The sequence below is a fragment of the Ranitomeya variabilis genome, chromosome 7 (genome assembly GCF_051348905.1).
Source record: "Ranitomeya variabilis isolate aRanVar5 chromosome 7, aRanVar5.hap1, whole genome shotgun sequence".
NCBI lineage: Eukaryota > Metazoa > Chordata > Amphibia > Anura > Dendrobatidae > Ranitomeya > Ranitomeya variabilis.
This window is the reverse complement of record NC_135238.1, coordinates 60,945,436-60,972,573: the sequence shown is the minus strand read 5'-3', so window position 1 is coordinate 60,972,573 and position 27,138 is coordinate 60,945,436. Positions and strand designations below refer to the sequence as shown.

Sequence of the window (27,138 nt, the reverse complement as noted above, 5' to 3'; positions counted from 1 at the left end):
AGGTCCAGCACCGAAGGTCCACAGTCCTGTGCCCCCCGGAGACTGGCTGGCCTGGTCCTGCTGACCAGGAGATGCAGGGTTAATCCTTGTCCTGCAGCAGAAATGGCCGCCGAGAAGAAGAGGAAGGGGAGAAGAGGGCGGAGAGCTGAAAAAGGGCGGTAGAGCTGTGAAAAAACGTGCCCTTTCTGTCTCGATCCGCCCCCTCTATGACTCTGTAGAGTGTCATATTTGTCATCCGGGGGGGCGGAGGCTTCATCTAGGCCGAAGCCGCGGCCTGAATTAGATGCCCGATGAAGTCCGGGGGGGGGTCGGATCTGAACCGGACCCCCTCGGATTAAAAGGCAGGATAGCGGTGGGGCTATAAGCGGAAGGGGGGCCCTGTGAGGGGTCCCCCTGAGGCACTATAGAGCTGGTGCTGCCGCAGGGATAGGGGCGCAGGGAGCCCTTTGTCTCTATTGTGCCATGCCTGCCTGCACTCCCCCCGGCCCAGACAGGAGCCCGCAGCTGGGCTGGGGTCCCTGGATTCAGGCGCAGGGTGCTGGCCCATGCTGCTGGGAGCTGCAGAGTGCTGCCTGTACAGGCCTTACCTGAGGCGTCTCAACCTAATGCCCCCAGAGGGGGATTAGGGGGGGATGCTGCTGTCACCTTCAGGGGGCTTTATCCTCGCCTCGACCTCAACCCAGAAACCACAAAGAATTGGGGAAGGAGGGGGTCTCTACTTCGAACCAGCACCCGAGGGACTGGGGAAGGAGCGACATGGGGAATAGCCATCTTGACTTCAACCGGGCACCCCGTAATAGGGGGCCGAGGAAGGAGCCATGCCGGGAGTCTCACAGGAGACACACCTTTCTTCATCTGTAATCCCGTTGGAAAAAAACGGAGTAAAAAAAAAATTTTAGGTGTGCCTCCTATGCAACACTAAGCAAAAACTGGAGAAGGCTGATGCCGTCCAGGGGTGTATACTGCAGAGGAGGAGCCACAGTTAATCTTTTTCAGATTATGCATAGTGTCGCCTCCTAGTGGACAGCAGCATAACACCCATGGTCCTGTGTCCCCCAATGAGGCGACAGAGTAAACAAATCTGTTACTTGAGAAAATCCATAGTTATTATATGCAATGAAAAATAATCCATTTGGGTAAACACCGACCTCTACTGTATTGTTATTCTCGTGTAGACATGGATGGGGACAGACATATAGGGAGTCAGGTTTATCTTCTGACATGGACTACTTCAAGGACCGTTAAACCTAATAAGTTACTTAAAAAAAAAATCTGAAGTCCAATCTCAAGTTTGAAAGTATTTCTAAATCAAAGTTTCTTCCCAATGGTTAATGTTTGAGGAAATATGTCCCGTACCCAACATGTTCTGCAAAGCAGAGAAGTGCTTATCTCCCATGACATATACTATTCCCTTGTGCTAAATGCTTTGCAGAGCTAATAAAGTAAGGCTATGTGCCCTCTTACATGAAAGGGAATCCATCGGCACCATTTCACCTCCCAAATTATTCATATTCGCATGTAGCTCTTTCAAAGACAAGTCCGACAATACCTTTACATGGCCAGTCTGTTGCTCCGTTACTATGAAATCAGCATTGGAATTGATATGTAACTGAGGCAGAAGAGCTATTGTAGATTTGAAGCCTCTGTCACTCCAGCTCTATACCCCAGCCTATGCCACCTTCTCTTGCTCGTCCGACGGCTCCTTTGCCTGAAGTCACACAGCAGAGAGGTGGTCAGTCAAATAGGAGGTGGCGGCAATGGGCGTGAAATGAAGTTGGAGTGACAGAGACTTCAGATCTATAGTAGCTCTTCAGCCATAATTGGATATCAATTAAAAAGCTGATTTAATCAGTAATGGACTAGCTATGAAAAGGTATGGCTAGACTTGGGTTTGAAATAGCTACATGTGCACATAAACAGTCTGGAGGGGTGAAATCCTACTGACAGAGTGACACGAGTCTCTCGCAATAAAGAATCACAGCACAGGTACGGAGAAGTCGGAGAACTTAATTTCTCCATTGTCTTTATGAGGGTACATTGGACTGCACTCGGGTGACATCCGAATGCAGTCCAATATTTCACTCGCATCCACATACTTAAATGGGTGACTGGGATCCGATTAAAGCGAAGGGACAGCGATTGGCTTCATATTCAATTGTGGCAAATTTTCCCATAATGGGTTAACAAGCTGCCTTCTGCATGGAGTAGTGGATAAAGCTTTAATCCATTAGATATTTATAGTGTATTCTATTGATATGAGATGCATATTACTGGTAGGAAGCCCCATAAGTAGTATTTGTGCTCACAAATTTAATGTAAATGTGTATTTTTTTAGTTATGATTTTTTAAAGTAATTATGATCATTAATAAAGGCAACTTAAATTAGGTTTAAAGGTCTCTTACAACTGGAAATTTAGCACAACACTACAACAACTCATTACGTCACGGCAAGATTCTACAAAGTGACCATTACTTGTCCTATATTCCAGCGTTATCTCCGGTGTTATGGACGACCCAGTAAAGACCAGCCTGAAGAACAGATTGCACAATTTAATTCTCATGTGTTTATACTTTAAGCTTCCATTCCATGTAAAACTGATTAAACAATTGAAAATCGATGCTCAAGAATCAGCAATGTGGTTTTATGTGACCATTATAAAACTTTTAAGTGGGCAAATGAATCCAAAAAGGAAATCTAGAACCAACATCAGTCTCAAAATGTCATGAAAACGGTAGTGCAGATGAATACAGAAAGTAATGGGAGTCACCATAACCAAATTTGTTCCTGGAAACAGCCAGAACTGCACAATGGAAATCTGAAAAAAATACTGCATAAAATATATATATGCATTTCCCATTAAGCTCACCATGTTTAGTCCATTGCATGATGGCACAGAATCGAGGATACGGTCCAATTCATCACCAATAATTTCATCCCGCAAAATTGGGAGAGGAAATAAAGCAGATGTATCACTACTAACAAGTGCTGATGGAAACAGCCCAGCCTCAGAAACTGGAGGCAAACTAGGGGAGGCTGACGGGACTGGATCTGGTGATGCTTCTCTTAATGGTTCATTGCTAAGACTCGGTGCAGAGAAAGGTACGAGAGGAGATTCCGGACCATCAACTTCGGGCAAATCTGAAATACAACATATACATGAAATGTAATTTATAGTGATCAGTGACCGTGCTTGGATAAGGTGTTATCTGAGCATGCTTGGATGCTAACTGAGTGCCTTTGGCGTGCTCAAATGATATGTTCGAATTCCTGCGCCTACATGTCTCGAGGCTGTTCGACAGGCAGAACACATGCAGGGATTGCCTAGAAAACATGAAATCCATGCATATGTTGTGCCTGCCGAAGCACCTGAGCATGCTTAGATAACACCTTATCCAAACATGTTCACTCATCTTTTCTAATACTTTTACGATACAAGTAAAAACCCACAAAGGGCCTCTAAAATCCATTTTAGATCATGTTGCCCTTTTCATAACAATCATTTTTATATGTTAAATATGTCTTTTGTTTTTCTCATTGGGATGGGGCAGCAAACAATAGTGTTTACTGGCAGTGTTTTTTTTCTTTTTTTTCCAACTTATTTTTCTTTTTTTTTCCCCTCTTTTCTTTACTTTTCTATTCACTTGACACTTTCTTTCATCTCAGGGGGTCGTTAAACTTTTCCATTCCTTCCCGCTCACTCAAGCGATGATTCTGTCCTTCGAGAGAATCGGTTCATAACGGTAATGACGCTGATCAGAGTTTGAGCACGGTGTCTCTTGGATGAGAGGATCGGATGTCCAGACGGATAGATCACTGGTATCACGCTCTGGTATCTCACTTGAAGGCCGATGTCACACAAGCGATGATTCTCTTCCGAGATAATCGGTTCAATAACGGTAACGACGCTGATCAGAGTGTCAGTTTACTGTGATCCGATTCTCTTAGATGAGAGAATCGGATAACAGGTGCGGAAAAGATTGAGATCTTAATTTACCGCATCATCTTCATTTTCTGTGGGAGCGGAAAAATTGGATTGCACTCAAATGACACTGACGTTTTACACGCAGCCTTAGTCCACATACTGGTGTACATAATACTAACATCCAAAGTATAAAATATTAGACATGCACAGAAACTCACTTACCCGGCTCTATCTGATCTGCACAACTATCAGACAGCTGCAATTGGAATTAAAATGTATTAATGCCTACCAAATGCTGATAAATAATGCACACACTTCCATAATAAATCTCCCCAGTACTATAGCAATTTAGTAGACTGCATTTCTCTCTAAGGAAAATAAAGCAAGCACAAGGTATAAGTATATATTCAATTACTGAAATGAGAAAACGATAACACAAGTCAAACATCATAGATGTCTGATACTAATCTGTGCTGCCACAATATAATACAATGGTGATTAACAAAATCCATGTTGGGTCCTCACAAGTAATTATAATAATTTAGGCTATGTCTCTATGGGTTTCATCATGTCAGAGACCTGACATAATTAATGGCCGTCCTTTATCAGCTTATTCGTCTATACACAGGGTGTTTGCAGTACAAAGTTGGAAGTTTATGTCGGGATGATGCTTCAGTGTCTGGTTTTGCAGTTGGAAAATTTGATCAAAAGTAACTCCATGTTAAACAGTAACCTATAGAGCATTATGTCGGTAGGGAGCACTTACCTTCTCTAATGGATCCACAACTGCAACTTGGGAATTGGGCTAAAACACAAAAGTAGTATTTTAACATCAAATATGTACAATAAAAGATTTAAGGTTATAGCCCATGCATAGAGAAAGTTTCCCCAGGATCTTGGAGCTGTAAAATATAACAAAGTGATACTCACCGTGCAGACCCTGGAAGAGGAAACGTCGCTGTTCCACCAGCAGCTGCAGAACCGCTGCAGCTTGTGACTGGCTGCAGCAGTCAGGTGACTTGAGTAGCGCGTCATTGGATGTTTTTCCGATGACACGCTGATTGGCTGGAGCCAATCTGAGTTCACAGCGGTGCTTCTGTTGGTGCAATGTGATGTTTTTATCTTCCGGTGATGGATCCAGGAGGGGATCGGTAGGTATCACTTTGTTATTTAGAGCTCCAAGCCCCTGGGGAAACTTTCCTTTTTGTTGATAGAACCTTTAAGGTCAAATTTCCATTTCCATTTTAGAGAAGCAAAATTTATGTGCAAAGTGGATTTATTGCTTTACTGATGCAAATGGCTGCAAAGGGGCCCAATTGATTATTAGCCGGTCCGTCTCAATTCCGTTTTGTGTCAGGACCGCATGCAGAAACTTTTCATGTTCTAAAAATTGATAAATCAGAAGCCAGACGGACCCTATAATCCCTATGTGAGCTCAGCCTAAATAAACATACACTTACCTGTGTGCGAACATAGGCTTTCCTAATTTTCAGTCCCAGCTTCAGTGCTAGTTCGTGTGTCAATTTCACCACACTGTCATCCTGCGGGAATGTGATATGTATGAGTAAAAACATATCTATCAACAAAATACTGAGAATAGCCTGTAATTGCTTATGTCTAATAGGGGAGGATTAGGGTATGCTGAACGTCTGACGCTGCTGCTCCCCTGAACAGTCTTGTGCTCCCCCATACACATTACATCTTACCAAAATCAGAAGCTTGAGTCCAGTTTTACCAAACTCCGTTGCAGCAGCTGATAATTAGGACATATCTATCGGACGCCCTGGGCAGAACGGGCACATAGTTAGCAACTAAATGTCTGTTAGTTTTTAGGTCCAAAGTAAAAAAAAATAATAAAAAAAAATAAAATAAATAAATAAATAGTGCTGCATAAACCACTTAATGACTAGGCCAAAAAGAAACGTAATGACTAGCCAAATTTTCAGTTTTTGCTGCTCCAAATTTTCGCATCCATAGTTTTTGTTTCAACGATAAGTATGTATGAGGCCTTGTTTTATGCAGAAAAAAAAAATGTGTGTGCTGTTCAGACAGTTTTCTTAATTGCGCAGTTGCTCCACTGTACTAGGGGCATCCATAGTAGAGCACATTAGGGCTCATGCAGACGTCCGAGAAACTCGGTCCAAGCACGGAGTGCAATGCACGGACTCTCCGCGGGTCTTCCATCCCAAGCTCCACTGTCTTATAAGCATACATGAGGCTATCGAGTTCAGACGGGTGTATTGTGGTCCATGCTCAGACAACGTTTCAGGACATCTGCATGAGCCCTTACAGGGGCAAACTACGCTACAGTATCAGAAGTCACCAGCAGAACTGATCTGGGTCTCTTAAGATGCAGAAACTATGCTATTCTACTCAATATGCTTCTGTCTTCCTCGCCCGGCCTTCTCTAGATTACAGGAACTTTATCCCCATACTTGGACGTTACAAGGTTAAAGAAAAATGCCTATTTTTATCCACCTACTAGACTCCTCTTCATTCACTACTGAAATCTGTTTTCAGGGAAGCCAGATAACTAGATCACTGAGGGATCAGGTTACAGTTGCTGCTCATAAATGTCTTTGGAGGGGAAAGGAAGCAGCAACAGACATGATGCTTCAAGTTCACCTCCACTTTCAAAAGAAAAACCATTGCATTATTATCGTCTTTGTAAATCACTGTATTGGAAGATTTTATACTGACCCAGGGCACGGACTGTACAAGGTTTGTGCTACAAGCGGCACTACAATAGACAGCGTTCTGCTTACCCCACTTAGCGGTCATCTTCAATGCGGGGGCAATCGCTGTAGGACAGGATGACAGTCACCCCACACTGAACGCGGGAGCAGGATGTTACATCGTGTATTGCAGCCCACAGAACAGACCTGGGGTGGTCCGTCATGCACTATGATAGTCTTTCTATTGAAAATGGAGATACGCTTTAAGATACTAAAATATCCACTCTGACTCTTTCTCCAATATTTATATTTTTCATTTAGGACATAAATTGGAGGACATGCGTGAATTGTCTTAGGCTCACTTACCTTTGGGGCAATGATGGAGCATTTTGCAACTGCCTCATACGCCTCCTTGTATCTCTCCAGTGTGAATAAGGCTTTGGACTTACAGTACAGAGCCCGGAGGTTTTTGTCATTAATATGTAAAGTGTCTTCACAATCTCTCAAAGAATCTTCATGGAAACCCTACACAGAGAAATAGAATTATTTCCCATGCGTGACCATACCAGAGTATAGATTGTACACGTTCAAGCACAAATTTACACGTTATAGAATAGTTCAAAAATCATACCTTATATAAAATTACATTATAACCCAGCACCATGTTCACAGATCATCACTGCCCCAGAGTCCACACTAAGCTCACAAAACTGCGAGGAAACCCAGAAAACCCAACTTTTGCACATTCCGTTACTGTATTAGAGACACTCAGAGAAGAACTGTTCCCGTTGTCATCTGCAGTGTACGTCACTGCTATGTTCGAATGAGCAAATATTCAGCGCTCTATAGAATATACACTGCTCAAATAAATAAAGGGAGCAACACAATGTAACTCCAAGTCAAATCACAGGTCTGTTAAATCAACCTGTCCAGTTATGAAGCAACACAGATTGTGAATCAATTTCTCCTGCTGTTGTGCAAATGGCACAGACAACAGGCAGAAATGATTGGAAATTAGCAAGACACCCTCAATAAAGGAGTGGTTCTGCAGGTGGTGACCACAGACCATTTTTCTGTTCTCATCCTTTTTGGTTGTTGTGTTGGTCATTTTTGCATTTTGTAATTGCTCTCACCCCTAGAAGTACTGTACAGTAGCATGAGGTGGTGTCTACAACCCACAGAAGTTGCTCAGGTAGTGCAGAATGACACATCAATGCAAGCTGTGGCACGAAGGGTAGCGGTGTCTATCAGCACAGTGTCCAGAGCATGGAGCAGATACCGGGAGACAGCCCAGTATAAAAGGAGACATGGAGGGGGTCGTATGAGGGCAGTAACCCAGCAGCAGGACTGCTACCTCCTCCTTGTGCAAGTAGGAACAATAGGACCAGTGCCAGAGCAGTGCAAAACGACCTCCAGGAGGACACTAACATTCATGTGTCTGCTCAAACTGTCAAACAGAATCCATAAGGGTGATTTGAGGGCTCTAATCCAGGTCTGGGAGAAGATCTCTCAGGAGAACATCAGCCGCCTCATCAGGACCATGCCCAAGCATTGTAGGGAGGTCATACAGGCACGTGGAGGCCACACACACTACTGAGCATCATTGCCTTGTCTTGAGGCATTTCCACTGAAGTTGGATCAGCCTGTAATTTCAGGCTGCCCATTCACCAGGCCGCACAATGCACCAGGCTGCTCCATTCAAAGCCTTTGGCGCTGAAGATGCGAAGATCTTCAACAGTGGACCAAGGTCTCATTTTTAGCTATTAGTGGGATCCTAGTGGTGGGACACACATTGATCTAACAATGATTACCTATTCCATGAATAGATGACATGCTTAACCCATAATTCACCTAGAAGGAACTCTTCTGTAATACAGAGCCAATTGAAGGCACACTGAATACCTACACTCCTATCACGTGCATGAAGCCATATCCAGCCCAAGATTTAACGGGAACCTTCATTTTCATTATTTCATAAATCTGTAGTACTGTTGAAATTAGGCAACTTCTCAGAATTGAGAATTTTGATAATGACTGACTAGTTTTGGCAGCGAAAGCTGCAGATCTCTCTGATCAGATGTATTAATGTATTAGAGTTTCTTATTTTCACGTGTTCTATTGATTTATGAAATAAAACTTAAATCGACGGTTACGCTTTACGTCTCACCTCCTATGAAAGCGGTACTATAATGGATCCCTTTAAACGCTGTGCTCTTTCCATACTTACACGACGGGTGAAGAACCCTTTAATGACAGTTCATTGTTAATACGAGCTGTACTACATCTGCGGCATACAATGCTCTCACCGTGTCTATATAACTCGCAGCCCGATTCACATGCAGCTTCTCCAGCGTCTCGCTGCTAATGGCAATCTCCTCAGATGAAGCGTAGCTGGCGATATTAAGGGCCTCCGTATACTGGTTTATTGATTCTTCCTTGATTCCTTCTCTGTACAGATCATTTCCTTCATTGAAGAGGTTTCTTATCAGCTTGTGAATAAAAATCTGGAAAAACAATACAAGATGTCAACATGCATAAAAAAGCCAACCTGTGGGTTTTCGGAGTACAGGATGTACCGCACCTTAAAAAGCAGAAATAACTAAAGCGTAACACAAAGAAAAAAGATCTAGAGTGTAAATCATCTATGAGTAATCAAATCATATGGTGATCGAAGTCCTGCGTGCTCCCTGCTTGTTAACACTGGCAGCAGAAAGCATTCTGACTATTCGGGTGAGGCCAGATGTAACTCCAGGCTAATTCTGCAGCACATTTCACCTTATACATTGTGAGAACAATCCAGGAGGTAAATCTGTCATCCTGCAGAACAAAGAACAATTGTAGGAACCACTGCACACAATGAGGTGTTACTCAGATAACAGACCCTATCCGGGTATCAGAAGAAGAACTGCAGCTGCTGCAGCACCACAGGTTGGAGGTCCAACGTTTTATTTAAGCATTTACAAATTGTATGTAATCTGAGCTTCGGGTGAGGTATCCACCAACGTGAGCCAATCCGGTATATAAGTAACAGTGCAGCTTAAATTCTCAACGTATCTTGTGCACAGCATGGCCTACATTTTCTGCTGTGTTTCTGCTGCATAGGTACTGAGTGAATTCTCCATTGAAGGGAACCTGTCAGTCAATTCATGTCTGTCCAAACCACTTGCAGCATGAATCAGAGTTTGACAATCTGGCCAGTGACCATAGACAGAAATGAGACCGGTCTGAATATGCCACTTGCCGGCTTCTCCCAGCGCCGATGCGATTGTCACAGTGTCCTGTTTAATAGCATATTTGCACCTATACACCTCAGGATGGGGGTCCTTAGCTACACCTGACCCCAGGGTTACCCCTGAAGGTGGAGATGCCTGGGCCTCGTTCCGTCCTAGTCTTCATAGTCCTAGTTCCTACACTAGTCTGTACAGTGTATGGGCAGAATATGAAACAAGGCAGAAAAGAAGCACAATCACACAACACTCTCTCATGGAAATACACAAAGAAATATAAAGTGTACAGTCCAGGAGGCAACAAAGTAATATAAACATAACTAGGGAAAAAGGAAAGGGTTAACCAAACACTACTCGCAACAACTTTGGAAATAATCACTAATAACTAGAACGTGTCCACCTCTCCAGATCAGGACAGAGAAGCTATTGCTGACATTACCTGTATGGCAGAGCCAGCTTAAATAGAGAAATAGCAGACATGGTTCTCCCACAGCATGTGACCACAGGCAATCTACAAGCTCAGACCAGTAAAGAGTTGACAGCCTAGTCACCCTGTGCAGACCATATCTATCCATGGAGTAACAAGGAGGATTGTCGGAATCTGAGGAATCCACAGACCCCCGACGACGACATGACAGTTGGTGATGTTACAGAAAACCTCCTTGCTACAGTGACTGACAGGTCTCTTGTTAAGTACATACATGAAACACCGGTCAAATAACCTGTAGCAACTCTGGGACAACTCGGTTTAGGGTGGCACCAGACTAGTCTCGTCTCTGCCTATGGTCCTTGGTCGAATCTCCAAACTTATACTTTCTGTGATATATTGGATCATTTCAGAAAAAAAAAAAATATATATATATACACCTGGTGGCCACTATGGAGCCATGTTCCGATACGTGCCTACCATGGTTTGGGTAGGAAGAATCGACTGACAGGTTCCCTTTAAACATGTATTATGTGTAAATTCACTAAAAAGACACAACATAATAATATTACAAGGTGCATCCATTTGTCCAAGATATACGATAAATCTATCAAATTAGTTTTTAACACTTACCTCATAATCTTTCTGGGAACCAAGAAATGGCAAAGGGGACCTAAAAAAAAAGCCAAAAAAGAAATATGTTAAATTAAAGTACTCTCCGGAGGCTTAGATCCAACAGATTAATGAGCATGTGATGATAATTACCCATCATCTACACTAATATTCACTAACTGGCGGTCACATTGGGTAATCGGGCTTTTGGGCGCAATATGTAGTGTTGACCTCCAATTTAGAGCCCAGTAGGCCAAATTCACAAGTTAGTTTTTTCAGTGGCAAAAACGGGGCCTTTTTTATTTCTTCTCAATGTGCCAGATACATTTTAGCCTGTCTACCTTCTTACAATCCATCTGTGATCCGTTTTTGGAGGTGAATTGTTTTTTTTAAAGTTTTTAAAAGCTTCACCTATGAAATGCTCAGTGAAAAATGGACAGCACTTAGGTGACACTGTGTGCAGTCTTTTTTCTCTTTTTTCACTACATGGACACAATTCCATTTTTTTAATACGGACACAATTGTCTGCAGCACCCTCAATGGTAAAAGCGGCAAAGTCAAAAGATAACGATAAAATCCACTTGCCTCAGGCAGTCATAGAAACAAAATCAGGACAGCGCTCATCGGGCACAAAAGTAGACTTTATTCCGTCAAACACAAAAAATAGAAGCAACGTTTCGCCCTACATGGTCTTTATCAAGCGACACACCACAAGTCAAAAACAGCAGGTTTAATTAGGGCGATCATTGAGCGAACATCAATCACCGCTCAATAAGATGCAGATAAATTTTACCAAAGCAAGAATCATTTATACCATATAGGAAGTATCCATATCATAACACATTTACATGATTTATATAGATACATGCAACACAATAAACCTACAGGTGACTGCAATACTGCCAATGGTAATCTACTGTGTATGCATCAGCATCTCCAGGAGATCACTGCACATGCCTCCGCCCGATCCTCAAAACAATGGCATCACCATCACCGGGCAACAAGGATCGGTGGTTGGTGTTCTCTCAATGATCGCCCTATTTAATGATCGGTGGTTGGTGTTCTCTCAGTGATCGCCCTATTTAATGATCGGTGGTTGGTGTTCTCTCAATGATCGCCCTATTTAATGATCGGGGATTGGTGTTCTCTCAATGATCGCCCTATTTAATGATCGGTGGTTGGTGTTCTCTCAATGATCGCCCTATTTAATGATCGGGGATTGGTGTTCTCTCAATGATCGCCCTATTTCAACCTGCTGTTTTTAACTTACTGTGTGTATTTTCATAAAGACCATGTAGAGCGAAACGTTACTTCTGTTTTTTGTGTATGGAGGAATACATTATTTTCTACTTTTTTTTGTACTCCAATGAGCGTTGTCAAGATTTTGTATCCATTTTTCTTTCTCGCTTCATTGGGGGACACAGGAAACCATGGGTGTATGCTGCTGTCGCTAGGAGGCTGACACTATGCAAATAAAGAAGAAATAACTCCTCCCCAACAGGCACCAGGCAACTCAGTTTTCGCTTAGTCTGTAGGAGGCGGACCTGGATCTAACACCAGATGCGCTCTTGGTTTTTGTGTGTGTGTGTGTGTGTGTGTGTGTGTGTGTGTGTGTGTGTGTGTGTGTGTGTGTATTAATCCTTTCCCTTTTTTATTTCAGATTCTTCTTTTGGGGCTACAGGGTGCGGTTCTTCTCACCCTGATTCCCCACAGTACGCAACAGAGAGCAGTGTGGTATCACCCACATCGCAGCCTCTCGGATCCGCTGGGCAGGACTTCGACTCATGTCACCCTGGGGTGTTCATGTCTCGATATCGGTGGCCAGTCCTTGCCCTTTCCCCCCCCCCTCATCCCTCTCCTTGGAGCGGGCTGAGAGGAAGACGGTGGTCACCTCTAGTGACCTTCTCCCCCTGTGTAGGGGTTGACGCGGTCTTCTGCACCGGATGTCATGGTGCGGGAAGGAGGACTTCTCTCCCAGAACCCTCTCCACGAACAAGGGCTCCTGACGCGTTCCTCGTCCTCAGGTAGGGGGATCTTCAATCAACATGTACGCAATCCCCCCCCCCCCAAATCAACCTTTCAGGACACGAGGACTCACCTCAGCTTGTGGTGTCTTTTAGTGGGGAGTGCAGGATAGCGGCACTCGTTAACCTGCGCCGCACCAGTCAGCGCCGATCTTATCCTTTCGGCCGCTAGCGCGGCAGGCATCCTTCGTTATCTCCCCTTCTCTTCTTTCAAAATTCAGAGCACCGTTCTTCTTTCTCCGGCGGATTTTCGGCGCCCGGCTTGCCACGCCCCCCTGTGTCTTTGTCCTGCCCTGCGTCCTCGCGGGCACGCCTTTCCTGGAGTCCAGCGCTGACGGGGGGGGGGGGGGGGGGGGGGCGTCTTTTCTCTTGTGAGTTTCTCCCTCCCTTCTGCGCCTGGCCACGCCCACTTCTGAAGTGTTCTTCCTGCCCTGACACAGGCCGACTTCCTCCTCCTGCTGGGTCTCCATCGCATCGCGTGATACACGAGGATCCCTGGGGGACACAGACTCCCGCAACTGCCGCTGGGTTTCGGTAGGCTTGCGGCTTCTCTCTCTCTCTCTCTGGCTCTACTCCTCCCTGCAGTATCATCTCCGCACCTGCTGCACATGGTTCTACCTCTACCTATGTCCAACCCAGCACCCGGCTATACCACTACTGTCATCCACTACGCCTGCGCTCACTGTAAGAAAAAGTGGGCTTCAGGTCAGCCATCTCCTTTCAGCCCGTCCTGCGTTCCTCCCATCATGTCCGTCCCTCAGGAAGCTCTTAGGTCTCGGGATGAGTGCACCCCCCCTCCCCCGGAGTGGGCTATTGCAATGTCTCAATCAGTGTGACTTGACTAAAGTGTCTCAGTCCCTGGTCCAGGCACTTGAACGTATCCCGCTTCTCTCTAATGCCACCAGTGCCACGAACGCCTCTCACGGCGATTCACTCGCACCCGACCAAGACCTCCACAGAGGCAGACTTGAAAAAAGATTCAGAAAGAGGACCCTGTCTAGATCTTCCAGTTCACCGGATCACACCGAGATACCCCTATCTGCTCGTTCCCCCTCCTCGCAGGCGGACGTCGGGTCTGACGTAACCTCTCAGTCGGAATCTGACTCGGATACAGATCAGACTTCCGGAACACAGGATAAGGTTGATAGCCTTATTTCGGCTATTATTCAGATGCTTGAGCTTAAGGAGGAAGAGACAACCTCTCAGGACGTCTCCGTTTCATTTGAACGGATTAAACGTCCCTCTAGAGTTTTTCCCAATCACAAGGAGTTTGACAACACTACGTCTAGACACTGGGAAAACCCTGGTAAACGTTGCCCTGGAAGGAAAAGGCTGGACGTCTTATACCCTTTTCACTCAGACCTTGTTAGCAAGTGGTCCGAATCTCCTAAGGTAGACCCGCCTGTGTCTAGATTATCCTCACAGACAGTTTTGTCTATTCCGGACGCGGCATCTCTTAAGGATCCCACGGACAGACAAATCGAGGCATTATCCAAATCGGCGTTTGAGGCTTCTGGAGCCTCCCTCTGTCCTAGTTTCGCCTCTTCATGGGTAGCGAGAGCTGTGTCAGCCTGGGCCAAAACCCTGCGTAGAGGCATTTTAGCCTCAGCTCCTGCTGAGGAACTGTCTGATTTGGCGGACCAGATTTCTCTTGCGGGTAAATACCTCATGAATGCCTCCCTGGATGTGGCTGCTTCCTCAGCAAGGGCTAACAGTAACATTGTGGCCATTCGCCGAGTTCTTTGGCTTAAAGCGTGGAATGCAGATCCCGCTTCTAAAAAATCCCTCACTGGTCTGCCCTTCCAGGGCTCCAGACTCTTCGGCACACAGCTGGATTAAATGATCTCGGACGCTACTGGTGGTAAGAGTACTTCCTTACGTCAGTCTAAGCCTAGGCGTCCCTTCAACAAGAAGGGCCCCCAGTCCTTTCGCCCCTTTCGGTCCTTTACCTCCTCAGGAAACCCCGCTCATCAGGATCGGTCTTCCTCTCAAGGAGAATGGAGGAAACCTTCTTTCAGGCCTCCCTCGCACTGGAGAGCTAAGTGCCGCTCCTCAAAACCTTCTGGACCTCAAGGCCTCAGGTTTTCTAACAAATGACGGATCGCCCCCACCTGGAAATCTTTCCAGAGTGGGAGGCCGGCTTCTTCTGTTCTCAGAGGTTTGGCTATCGGTAGTCGACGACGCCTGGGTCAGGGAGATCGTCACCTCAGGCTACAAGATAGAATTTTCTTCTCCCCCAGGAAGATGTTTCTTTCTCTCTCATCCTCCCAAACAGTCCTTCCACTTCCCAGGGCTTCTCCAGGCCGTCTATTCCCTCCTCGCCTCAGGAGTTATGGTTCCGGTTCCTTATCGCGAGCAGTTTTCGGGTTTTTACTCAAACCTGTTCGTAGTTCGAAAAAAGGACGATTCTCTCCGTCCAATTTTGGATCCCAAGCAGTTAAACCGCCATCTCCGAATTCGGCACTTCAAAATGGAATCACTGCGCTCGGTGAACGCGTCCATGGAACCGAAGGAATTTCTGTGTTCCGTGGACATTCGGGATGCGTACCTACACATCCCGATTTGCGTGCAGCATCAGAGGTTCCGTTTCGCGATCCAAGAACATCATTACCAGTTCACGGCTCTCCCCTTCGGCCTGGCGTCTGCTCCCAGGGTCTTTACGAAAGTCATGGCAGCAGTCATGGCCATTCTGCGTTCAAAGGGGATTCTCGTGATCCCCTACCTCGACGACCTCCTGATCAAGGGTTTGTCTCGTCGGGATTGCAGTCAGAGCTTCCAGTTTACTCTGGACACGCTTATTTGCCTCGGTTGGATAATCAACTATCAGAAGTCCTTCTTGGTTCCAACCCAACGCCTGGAGTTCCTGGGCAATGAATTTGACACCTTTCAGGCTCAGCTCTTCCTCCCCAAGGAGAAGTTCCTCTCTCTTCGTCGGGGTATCAGAGCTCTAAAGGGCCCGAACCCTCTGCCTCTCCACCTCGCCATGAGGGTTCTGGGGAAAATGGTCACTTCCATGGAAGCGGTCAACTATGCTCAGTTCCACTCTCGTCCTCTCCAGCTGGCCCTTCTGGCTGCCTGGGACAGGAACCCACTTTCCCTGGACTGCCCGTTTCGCCTCTTTCCCAAGACGAAGCAGTCTCTCACTTGGTGGACGCTACCCACCTCCATTCTGCGCGGGAGGTCATTTCTTCCCCTCCGCTGGCAGGTCATCACCACCGATGCCAGCCCCCAGGGGTGGGGAGCCGTCTTTCTCCACCTCACGGCCCAGGGATGCTGGACTGTTCAAGAGGCACCTCTTCCTATCAACCTCTTGGAAATCAGAGCCATCTTAGCCCTCGTCCACTGGCAGTCCCTCCTCCCGGGAAAGCCGGTCCACATTCAGTCGGCCACAGCCGTGGCTTACATAAACCATCAGGGAGGGACTCGCAGCAGACTGGTCATGACAGAAGTGGCAAAAATTCTGCGTTGGGCGGAGAGCCACGTTCCCTCTATATCAGCCGTCCACATCCCAGGGGTGGACAATTGGGAAGCCGACTTTCTCAGTCGCCAAGGGCTCATGGCAGGCGAGTGGTCTCTCCTTCCCTCAATCTTTAGCCAGATTTGTCAGAGGTGGGGCGTTCCGGACGTTAACTTAATGGCCTCCCAGGCAAACCACAATGTTCCCCAGTACGTCTCCAGATCTCGGGATCCGTTGGCCGTCGGATGCGAAGCTCTGGTGATCTCGTGGGCCCAGCTCCAGATGCCTTATCTGTTTGCACCCCTCCCCTTGATCCCACGGGTCATAAAAAAAGATCAAGACAGAAGGCGTCCCTGTCAACTTGGTAGCTCCAGATTGGCCTCGCAGGGCCTGGTATGCGGAACTAGTGAACATGCTACCGGACGCTCCATGGAGACTACCGGATCGTCCGGATCTTCTTTCGCAGGGGCCCCTCTTCCACCCGAATTCTCGGTCTCTGAATTTAATGGTATGGCCGTTGAGGCCGCGGTCCTGAAGGACGCGGGTTTTTCTCATAGCGTCATCCAGAAGATGATAAAAGCGAGAAAACCGGCTTCCTTGCGTATCTACCATAGATGTTGGAGGGCCTTTTCCGATGGTGTGAGGACAACAGCCTGTTTCCTATGAAATTTTCCCTTCCATCACTTCTCGGTTTTCTTCAAGCGGGTCTTGATTCGGGTATCTCCCTGAGCACCTTGAAGGGTCAGATTTCCGCTCTGTCCATCCTTTTTCAAAGAGACCTGGCCTCTCTTCCGCAGGTGAGGACCTTTATCCAAGGGGTCGCTCATATAGTTCCCCCTTATCGTCCTCCTCTCGAGCCTTGGGACCTCAACCTCGTCTTAGACGCTCTTCAGTGTGCGCCTTTTGAACCGATTCGGGACATCTCCTTCTCGCTTCTATGATGGAAGGTGGCCTTCTTGGTCGCCATCACCTCGATTAGGAGAGTCTCTGAGAGGGCAGCATTGTCCTGTCGTTCTCCCTTTCTAATCCTGCACCAGGACAAGGTGGTTCCGTCCTTTCTACCGAAAGGTAGTTTCGGCATTTCACATCAATGAGGACATCGTCCTCCCTTCCTTGTGCCCTTCCCCAGTTCATCCCTTGGAGAAATCTCTTCACAAGCTGGATGTCGTCAGGGCCATCCGGATTTATCTTTCCAGAACTGCTTCTTTTTGTCAGGCAGATCCTCTGTTTGTCGTCTCGGAAGGGCGTCGAAAGGGGCTCCCTACCTCCAAGTCCACAATTGCTTGTTGGATCCATTCAGTGGTTCTGGAGGCATACGGTGTCCAAAACAAACAGCCTCCTTCGGGGGTGAAGGCTCACTCTACCCGGGCTGTGAGAGCTTCCTGGGCAGTTCGTCACCAAGCTTCGGCCTCGCAGGTTTGCAAGGCTGCAACGTGGTCATCCGTTCACACCTTTGTAAAATTCTACAAGGTGCATACCCAGGCTTCTGCGGACGTCAGCCTGGGTAGGAAGATACTGCAGGCAGCGGTTTCTCACCAACCGACCTAACCTTTCTTTTTCTGCAGAATATCCTGCCCCTAGGGACTGCTTTTGGACGTCCCATGGTTACCTGTGTCCCCCAATGAAGCGAGAAAGAAAGAGGGATTTTTGGTTCTTACAGTAAAATCTCTTTCTTGGAGCCTTCATTGGGGGACACAGCACCCTCCCTTTAGGTTGTACCGTGTTGGCCAACGTGCCGTTGTTGTGGGTTGGTACATAGGTTGAGTTTAATTTTTACTTGTTCCTACTACTGCTTTTGCACTAACTGAGTTGCCTGGTGCCTGTCGGAGGGTGTATACTGCCGGGGAGGAGTTATTTCTTCTTTATTTGCATAGTGTCAGCCTCCTAGCGACAGCAGCATAACCCATGGTTACCTGTGTCCCCCAATGAAGGCTCCAAGAAAGAGATTTTACAGTAAGAACCAAAAATCCCTCTATTTTGCAGACCACTGATCCACAAAAAAAAACTTGTATGTTAATATACCAAGTAATATGAATGTTTCAGTGTTACAATGCCTTGTGAAAGTATTCGTCTCCCTGGAACTTTTCAACCTTTTCCCACATATCATGCTTCAAACATAAAGATACCAAATGTACATTTTTGGTGAAGAATCAACAACAAGTGGAACACAATTGTGAAGTTGAACGAAATTTATTGGTTATTTTAAATTTTTGTGGAAATTTAAAAACTGAAAAGTGGGACGTGCAATATTATTCGGCCCCTTTACTTTCAGTGCAGCAAACTCACTCCAGAAGTTCATTGTGGATCTCTAAGGCTATGTGCACACATAGCGGTTTTTACCGCGGAACAGCAGCGTTTCTGCACACGTAGGAATGCATTGATCCGCTAACTTCCCGCATGGGGCTGTGCCCACGATGCGGGAATTAAGCGGATAATGTGCAGATGGTACCCGGGGTGGAGGAGAGGAGACTCTCCTCCAGGCCCTGGGAACCATATCTGTGTTAAAAAAAAGAATTAAAATAAAAAATAACGATATACTCACCTCTCAGCGCTGCACGCGGCCGTCCGGTCTCAGTTGCTGTGCGAGCAGGGCCTGAGATGACGTCGCGGTCACATGACCGTGACGTCACGAAGGTCGTTCTCGCACAGCATCTCTGGAACCGGACCGCCGCGTGCAGCGCCGAGGAGATCGGGACGTCAGAGGGTGAGTATATGACCAATTTTTAACATTACTATTGATGCTGCATATGAAGCATCAATAGTATAGGAGTAAACCCGCAGCGGAAACCGCAAAACAAACCGCGATAAATCTGCAGGGATAACCGCAGCAGATTTATCAATTCCGCTGCGGGAGAACCCGCAGAGGACGCCGCAAAGTGTGCACATAGCCTGAATGATCCAATGTTGTCCTAAATGCCTGATGATGATAAATATAATCCACCTGTGTGTAATCAAGTCTCCGTATAAATGCACCTGCTCTGTGATAGTGTCAGGGTTCTGTTTGAAGCACAGAGAACATCATGAAGACCAAGGAACACAACAGGCAGGTCCGTGATACTGTTGTGGAGAAGAGTAAAGCCGGATTTGGATACAAAATGATTTCCAAAACTTTAAACATCCCAAGGAGCACTGTGCAAGCGATCATATTGAAATGGTAATTTTTCCATCATCCATTTGTGTGCTGACTGCAAGTGTGAACAGATCCATATTTAGCAAGCTTTGCTCATGGTAATTTTTCCATCATCCATTTGTGTGCTGACTGCAAGTGTGAACAGATCCATATTTAGCAAGCTTTGCTCATGGTAATTTTTCCATCGCTCCTGTGTTTGTTTGTTTTTTTCTCTGCTTTTGGTCTCTGATTCAAAGTGTTCAAAGCTATCTTTTTTTTTTTCTTTTCCCCACTGTTTTATGGCCTTGGTTGTTTACCCTGCATAGTAAAGGCCCCGTCTCACATAGCGAGATCGCTGCTGAGTCACAAGTTTTGTGACGCAACAGCGACCTCAGTAGCGATCTCGCTATGTGTGACACGTACCAGCGATCAGGCCCCTGCTGCGAGATCGCTGGTCGTGTCGGAATGGCCTGGACCGTTTTTTGGTCGTTGAGGTCCCGCTGACATCGCTGAATCGGTGTGTGTGACACCGATCCAGCGATGTCTTCACTGGTAACCAGGGTAAACATCGGGTTACTAAGCGCAGGGCCGCGCTTAGTAACCCGATGTTTACCCTGGTTACCAAAAAAAAACAAACAGTACATACTCACCATCTGATGTCCGTCAGGTCCCTTGCCATCTGCTTCCTGCTCTGACTGAGATCCGGCCGTACAGTGAGAGCACAGCACAGCAGTGACGTCACCGCTGCGCTCTGCTCTCACTGTACGGCGGCACTCAGTCAGAGCAGGAAGCAGACGGCAAGGGACCTGACGGACATCAGATGGTGAGTATGTACTGTTTGTTTTTTTTGGTAACCAGGGTAAACATCGGGTTACTAAGCGCGGCCCTGCACTTAGTAACCCGATGTTTACCCTGGTTACCCGGGTGCTGCAGCGGGACTTCGGCATCGTTGAAGACAGTTTCAACGATGCCGAAGTCGTTCCCCTGATCGTTGGTCGCTGGAGAGAGCTGTCTGTGTGACAGCTCCCCAGCGACCACACAACGACTTACCAACGATCACGGCCAGGTCGTATCGCTGGTCGTGATCGTTGGTAAATCGCTATGTGAGACGGGGCCTTAATGCCTGCTCTGGCCTTATGCTAATTGGTTAATTGCTGATTGTGGCCATTTGGTTTCTGATGCTAGCAGTCACTTCATTTCATGTATAATTAGTCTGGCTGGGATAGGACGCGTGCGGGTTCGCGTGTGCAACAGATATTAAGTGCAACAGTATAAAGTGCATGACAGTTATACAATGGCAGTTGGGCAGGAGACAGGTAAGGTGCATAAGTTTAACAAAATCAGTCTTGGTCAGTCATAATACATTATGCATTGATCATATCAATCTGTTTATTTGTTTTTAGTTCTGCCTACTCACAACTCGCCCGCCCTTTAACACATTATGGGCACTCTCTCTATATCCACCCCTCCCTTCTCCCCTCTCCCATGTATAACTCTGAGGCTCTACTGACATTTCTTACCCACTCCAAACCAGCCACTACCGCCATGCAGCACTCAAAACGTTCATACAAATCATCCCACCACCTGCTCTTTCTGTTTTTTCTCCTTCTACTAGTTGCAGGTGACATCTCCCCGAACCCTGGCCCCCCCTCCACCAGCATACATTACTCTCCTCCAGCTGCATATAGAAACCCTGCTAATCTCATTAACATTCAGTGCATGCCTTCTCCTATGGCTTTCCAATGTGCACTCTGGAATGCACGGTCTGTGTGTAACAAACTAACTTACATTCACGATCTTTTCCTCTCTAATTCCCTTAACCTTCTGGCTATTACAGAAACCTGGATCCAGCATTCAGACACCACCGCTGCTGCTGCTCTCTCGTTTGGTGGCCTGAAATTTTCACATACCACCAGACCTGAAAACAGACAGGGTGGGGGTGTTGGTTTGCTCCTTTCAGCACAATGTGCTTTCCAGGTCATCCCCCCGGTTCCCTCACTTACATTTCCTTCCTTTGAAGTCCACACCGTCAGACTCTTTAAGCCCTTCTCCTTGCGGGTGGCGGTTGTTTACCGCCCTCCAGGCTCCTCCCGCCTGTTTCTAGACCACTTTGCCACCTGGCTTACTCACTTTCTATCTTGTGACATCCCCACCCTCATCATGGGAGACTTTAACATCCCCATCAATGATCCCCTCTCCCAATCTGCCTCTCATCTTCTTTCTCTAACTTCTTCATTCGGCCTCTCACAGTTTACTAATTCTCCTACGCATGAGGACGGGAATACTCTGGACCTGGTTTTCTCCCGTCCCGGATCGCTGCATGACTTTACTAACTCCCCTCTCCCGCTTTCGGACCACAACCTTCTTTCCTTCTCTGTCAAGAATTGTCTCCTCACTCGGGACACCCCCACTTACCACACTTATCGGAATACACGTTCCATTAATACCCAGAAGCTTATGGACAATCTCCACACATCTTTAGCCCCCATCTCCTGTCCAGACTTAGCATTGTCACACTTCAATAATACACTGAAGAATGCCCTAGATGAAGCAGCACCTTCTACACGCAGAAAGACCCGACACAGACAACGGCAGCCCTGGCACACAATGCAAACACGCTTTCTTCAGCGTTGTTCAAGGTGTGCAGAGCGGCAGTGGAGAAAGTATCTCTTAGCAGAAGACTTCATCCACTATAAGTTCATGCTCAAAACCTATAACTCTGCCCTTTATGTGGCCAAACAATCCTACTTCACCACCCTCATCACCTCACTATCCAACAACCCAAAACAACTTTTTGAAACCTTAAACTCCCTCCTGAAACCTAAAGTACAGGCCCCCATCACCAATCTCAGTGGTGAGGATCTGGTCACTTACGTCCTAGAAAAAAATCAACCACATCCATCAGGATATCTCAGCGCAATCTCCTCAGTGCCTGGATCCCCTTCCCTGCCGCACCTCAAGCTCACTAGACATCTTTGAGCCTGCCTCAGAAGAAGAAGTTTCCAAGCTCCTCGCTTCTGCTCGGCCTACAACCTGCAACAGTGACCCCATTCCTTCACCTCTCCTGCAGTCTCTCTCACCAGTGGTCACCACTCACCTGACTAAAATATTTAACCTCTCTCTTTCTTCAGGTATCTTTCCCTCCTCATTTAAACATGCCATCATAACCCCTTTACTTAAAAAGCCATCCCTGGACCAGAACTGCACTGCTAACTACAGACCTGTTTCTAACCTTTCCTTCATCTCTAAACTCCTGGAACGCTTGGTCCACTCCCGTCTAATCCGCTATCTCTCGGAAAACTCTCTTCTCGACCCCTTACAATCTGGTTTCCGCTCTTTACACTCCACTGAAACTGCCCTCACTAAAGTCTCTAATGACCTACTAACAGCTAAATCCAAAGGTCATTGCTCTCTGCTGATTCTCCTGGATCTCTCTGCCGCATTTGACACTGTGGATCACCAGCTCCTTCTCACTATGCTCCGCTCCATAGGCCTCAAGGACACAGCCCTCTCCTGGTTCTCCTCCTACCTCTCTGACTGCTCCTTCACTGTATCTTTCGCCGGCTCCTCTTCCTCTCCTCGTCCCCTTACTATCGGGGTTCCGCAGGGCTCAGTCCTAGGCCCCCTCCTCTCTCTATACACGGCCCCTATTGGACAAACAATCAGCAGATTTGGGTTCCAGTATCATCTCTATGCTGATGACACCCAATTATACACTTCTTCCCCTGACATCACCCCTACCCTAATTCAAAATACCAAGGATTGTCTGTCTGCTGTCTCTAACATCATGTCCTCCCTCTATCTGAAACTAAATCTCTCCAAAACGGAACTTCTTGTGTTTCTCCCTTCTACTAACCTCTCTCTACCCAACATCGAAATTACCCTGGAGGGTTCAACCATAAGTCCCAAGCAGCATGCCCGCTGTCTTGGGGTCATATTCGACACCGAACTTTCCTTTACTCCCTATATCCGATCACTCACTCGCTCTTGTCACCTGCATCTTAAAAACATCTCCAGAATCTGACATTTTCTCACCTTTGAAACTGCTAAGACTCTTACTGTCGCTCTTATTCATTCTCGTCTGGACTACTGCAACTCTCTTCTGATCGGTCTCCCTCTTACCAAACTTTCTCCTCTCCAATCCATCTTGAATGCGGCAGCCAGGGTCATATTTCTGTCCAACCGCTTCACCGATGCCTCCATCTTGTGCCAGTCATTACACTGGCTACCCATTCGCTACAGGGTCCAGTATAAACTCATCTCTCTCACCCACAAAGCCCTCCACAGTTCTGCACCGCCTTATATCTCCTCTCTCATCTCTGTCTATCGCCCTACACGTGCCCTCCGTTCTACAAACGACCTAAGGCTAACATCCCCCGTAATCCAAACCTCACACCTCCGTCTACAAGACTTCTCTCGTGCTGCGCCAGCTCTCTGGAATGCACTTCCCCAGACGATCAGACTGATACCTAGCCCCGACCTATTCAAGCGCGCTCTAAAAATCCATCTCTTCAAACAAGCCTACCACATCAACTACTCAGTAAACTAACTTTGCCCTGTTCCCTCCTTCCAAATATTATTCTAAATCTGCACCCTACTATTCATCTGTCTCCACACCCTCCATGCACATAACTGCACTTGATACTTGACTATTGCACTTAAACACACGGGCTGATGACCGGATCATGCAGCTTTATATGGAAATCCCTATTTATTATAATTGCCAGACCTGAAATAACAAGCACTTTTCACCTATTGTGTCCCCCCATTTCCTTGTAGATTGTAAGCTCGCGAGCAGGGACCTCACTCCTAATGTCAGTTTAAATTGTCTTAACTTGTATTGAATTTGTCTGTATATGTCCCCGCTTAATTGTAAAGTGCTGCGGAATATGTTGGCGCTATATAAATAAAGATTATTATTATTATTTATTATTTAAATGGAAGGAGTATCATACCACTGCAACTATACCAAGACCCGGCCATCCCTCTAAACTGTCATCTCAAACAAGGAGAAGACCGATCAGAGATGCAGCCAAGAGGCCCATGATCACTCTGGATGAACTGCAGAGATCTACAGCTGAGGTGGTACAGTCTGTCCATAGGACAACAATCAGTCATACACTGCACAAATCTTGCCTTTATGGAAGAGTGGCAAGAAGAAAGCCATTTATCAAAGATATCCATAAAATGAGTCGTTTAAAGTTTGCAACAAGCCACCTGGGAGACACACCAAACATGTGGAAGAAGGTGCTCTGGTCAGATGAAACCAAAATCGAACTTTTTGGCAACAATGCCAAACGATATGTTTAGCGTAAAGGCAACATAGCTCATCACCCTGAAGACACCATCCTCACTGTCAAACATGGTGGTGGCAGCATCATGGTTTGGGCCTGCTTTTCTTCAGCAGGGACAGGGAAGATGGTTAAAGTTGATGAGAAGATGGATGGAGCCAAATACAGGACCATTCTTGAAGGAAACCTGTTGGAGTCTGCAAAAGACCTGAGACTGGGATGGAGATTTGTCTTCCAACAAGACAATGATCCCAAACATAAAGCAAAATCTACAATGGAATGGTTCACAAATAAACATATCCAGGTGTTAGAATGGCCAAGTCAAAGTCCAGACCTCAATCCAATCGAGAATCTGTGGAAAGAGCTGAAAACTGCTGTTCACAAACGATCTCCATCAAACCTCACTGAGCTCGAGCTGTTTGCCAAGGAAGAATGGGCAAGAATTTCAGTCTCTCGATGTACAAAACTGATAGAGACATACCCCAAGCGACTTGTAATCGCAGCAAAAGGTGGCGCAACAAAGTATTAAGTTAAAGAGGACAAATAATATTGCATGCCCCACTTTTCAGTTTTTTATTTTCCACAAAAATTTAAAATAACCAATAAATTTCGTTCAACTTCACAATTGTGTCCCACTTGTTGTTGATTCTTCACCAAAAATTTACATTTGGTATGTTTGAAGCATGATATGTGGAAAAAGGTTGAAAAGTTCCAGGGAGCCGAATACTTTCGCAAGGCACTGTATGTCTATTAAAAGAACGATAATAACTAAGGGGTGAATGAGTCCATAGGAAGAGAAAACTGGAGTAATCTGACATAAGACTATGGTACGTAGGCATACATTCTATGTACATCGTAATTGCAAAGGATAGTAAAGAGAATCTGTCACCAGGTTCTTGCTATCTCATTTCACTGCAGCTTAACATAGGTGCACAGATCCTGATTCCAGTGATGTATCACTTAGTGGGCTGCTTGTTGTCATTTTGATACAAATCATTATTTTCTTTTCTGCAGATCTCCCAGTTCTCTGAATAATGAGCCGTGTATAAAACCGCCCACAATAGTGTTTGCCAGCTTTCTGTGTACACTGTGCATAGGCAAAAAACTGTCAATCACTGGTGGGGAAGGGGTTATACAGAGCTCATCAATATGGAGGACTACATGGCAGCAGGATTACTAGTGGCAATCTCCTACTGATAAAAGGGTAATTTTCTCAAAACTACAGCAAGCAGCCCAGTAAGTGATACATTACTGGAATCAGGTTATCTGTGTCTACATTACACTGCTCTCACATTAGGTGGAAAAAAAACTTGTGACATATTCCTTTTAACAGGGTCTTACAATTTGAGACCCTCTCTTCTATTGGAAATAGAGGATCTCCGAAAAGAAATGCAGCTGCCAACAAAAGGAAGAGTCTTCAAAGAAAGTTGGCAGCAAACGCGCACACCTCTCTGCATTAAAATCTACGACCGTTACAGGCGAGTGTAAGACCGCCACATCTACCCTGGGGATGTGCGGTAAATGTATAAAGCGGGAAAATTCCCTTAATGTAGGTGCAGCAGAATTCTACTCATTTCAGCAGTTACAGTAGTGTGAATACTGTAAGTCTTACTGAATAAATTCCAGCCCGCTCTTTATATCTTCCTGCCGGCCGAGACGGTCGTTTGACACGTAGGACATGATGTTCTCCTCATCAGATTCCTAAATGGTTAAAAATCTATAAAATAAAAAAATCATTTATTAGTATCAGAAATTTTCAACAAACAACAAGTGTTTTATTTTTTAAAAATTTTTGCCATAAAACGGGAGATTTACGAAACAAAAATTGTGAATTCTATCCTAAAGGGCACCAAAAAGGGGACGAAAGGAAAAAGAAGGAATTCGAGCACCTGCTTAGCACTGGTGACAAATAAGTGAACAAGGAGTCTGATAATCTTGCCAATTATCTGAATATTAAAACCGATATGAAGCAGAGATTCCATAAATAAGTAACATATCACAAAGATATCTGACAACGTGCTTGAGACAGATGTAATGTTTCAGACAGTTATCAACTTACCAAAGCAAAATACATGTGTATATTATATATATATATATATATATATATATATATATATATATTATGTCTCTTTTTACCTTTGCTCTGTTATATGCTCTTGAAGAAGCATACTGCGAAACATTGACTTTGAGCCTGTTTTTTGTCTACTTTTGTGTATTTTGCACCTTTTTTTTGTTTGCACCCAATGTATTACTTTTATTCTATTTGCACCTTTTTAAACTCTATGTTATATGTGCTGGTCTGTTTTTCCTCTTTGTGGTTGGACTCTAGCAAATACAGAGGTTTTAAAATTGATTCATCAATTGCAGCTTTTTAAAAAGTCACAAAATTTTAC

At 45.8% G+C, this 27,138-nt stretch overlaps 1 protein-coding gene across 2 annotated transcripts in view; it reads right to left on the bottom strand.

The window, feature by feature from the left end:
• ZC3H7A (zinc finger CCCH-type containing 7A) overlaps positions 1-27,138 on the bottom strand; it is a 77,853-nt gene that overhangs the window by 48,524 nt on the left and 2,191 nt on the right. For both annotated transcript variants that reach the window (XM_077275180.1, XM_077275181.1), the window contains exons 2-9: positions 26,358-26,462; positions 10,886-10,925; positions 8,905-9,102; positions 6,965-7,123; positions 5,384-5,464; positions 4,690-4,728; positions 4,146-4,179; positions 2,868-3,139 (exon numbers count right to left, since the gene is read on the bottom strand). In XM_077275180.1, coding sequence (XP_077131295.1) covers positions 2,868-3,139; positions 4,146-4,179; positions 4,690-4,728; positions 5,384-5,464; positions 6,965-7,123; positions 8,905-9,102; positions 10,886-10,925; positions 26,358-26,425 — 891 coding nt within the window. In that variant the 5' untranslated portion in view covers positions 26,426-26,462. The remainder of the gene's footprint in view (positions 1-2,867; positions 3,140-4,145; positions 4,180-4,689; positions 4,729-5,383; positions 5,465-6,964; positions 7,124-8,904; positions 9,103-10,885; positions 10,926-26,357; positions 26,463-27,138) is intronic.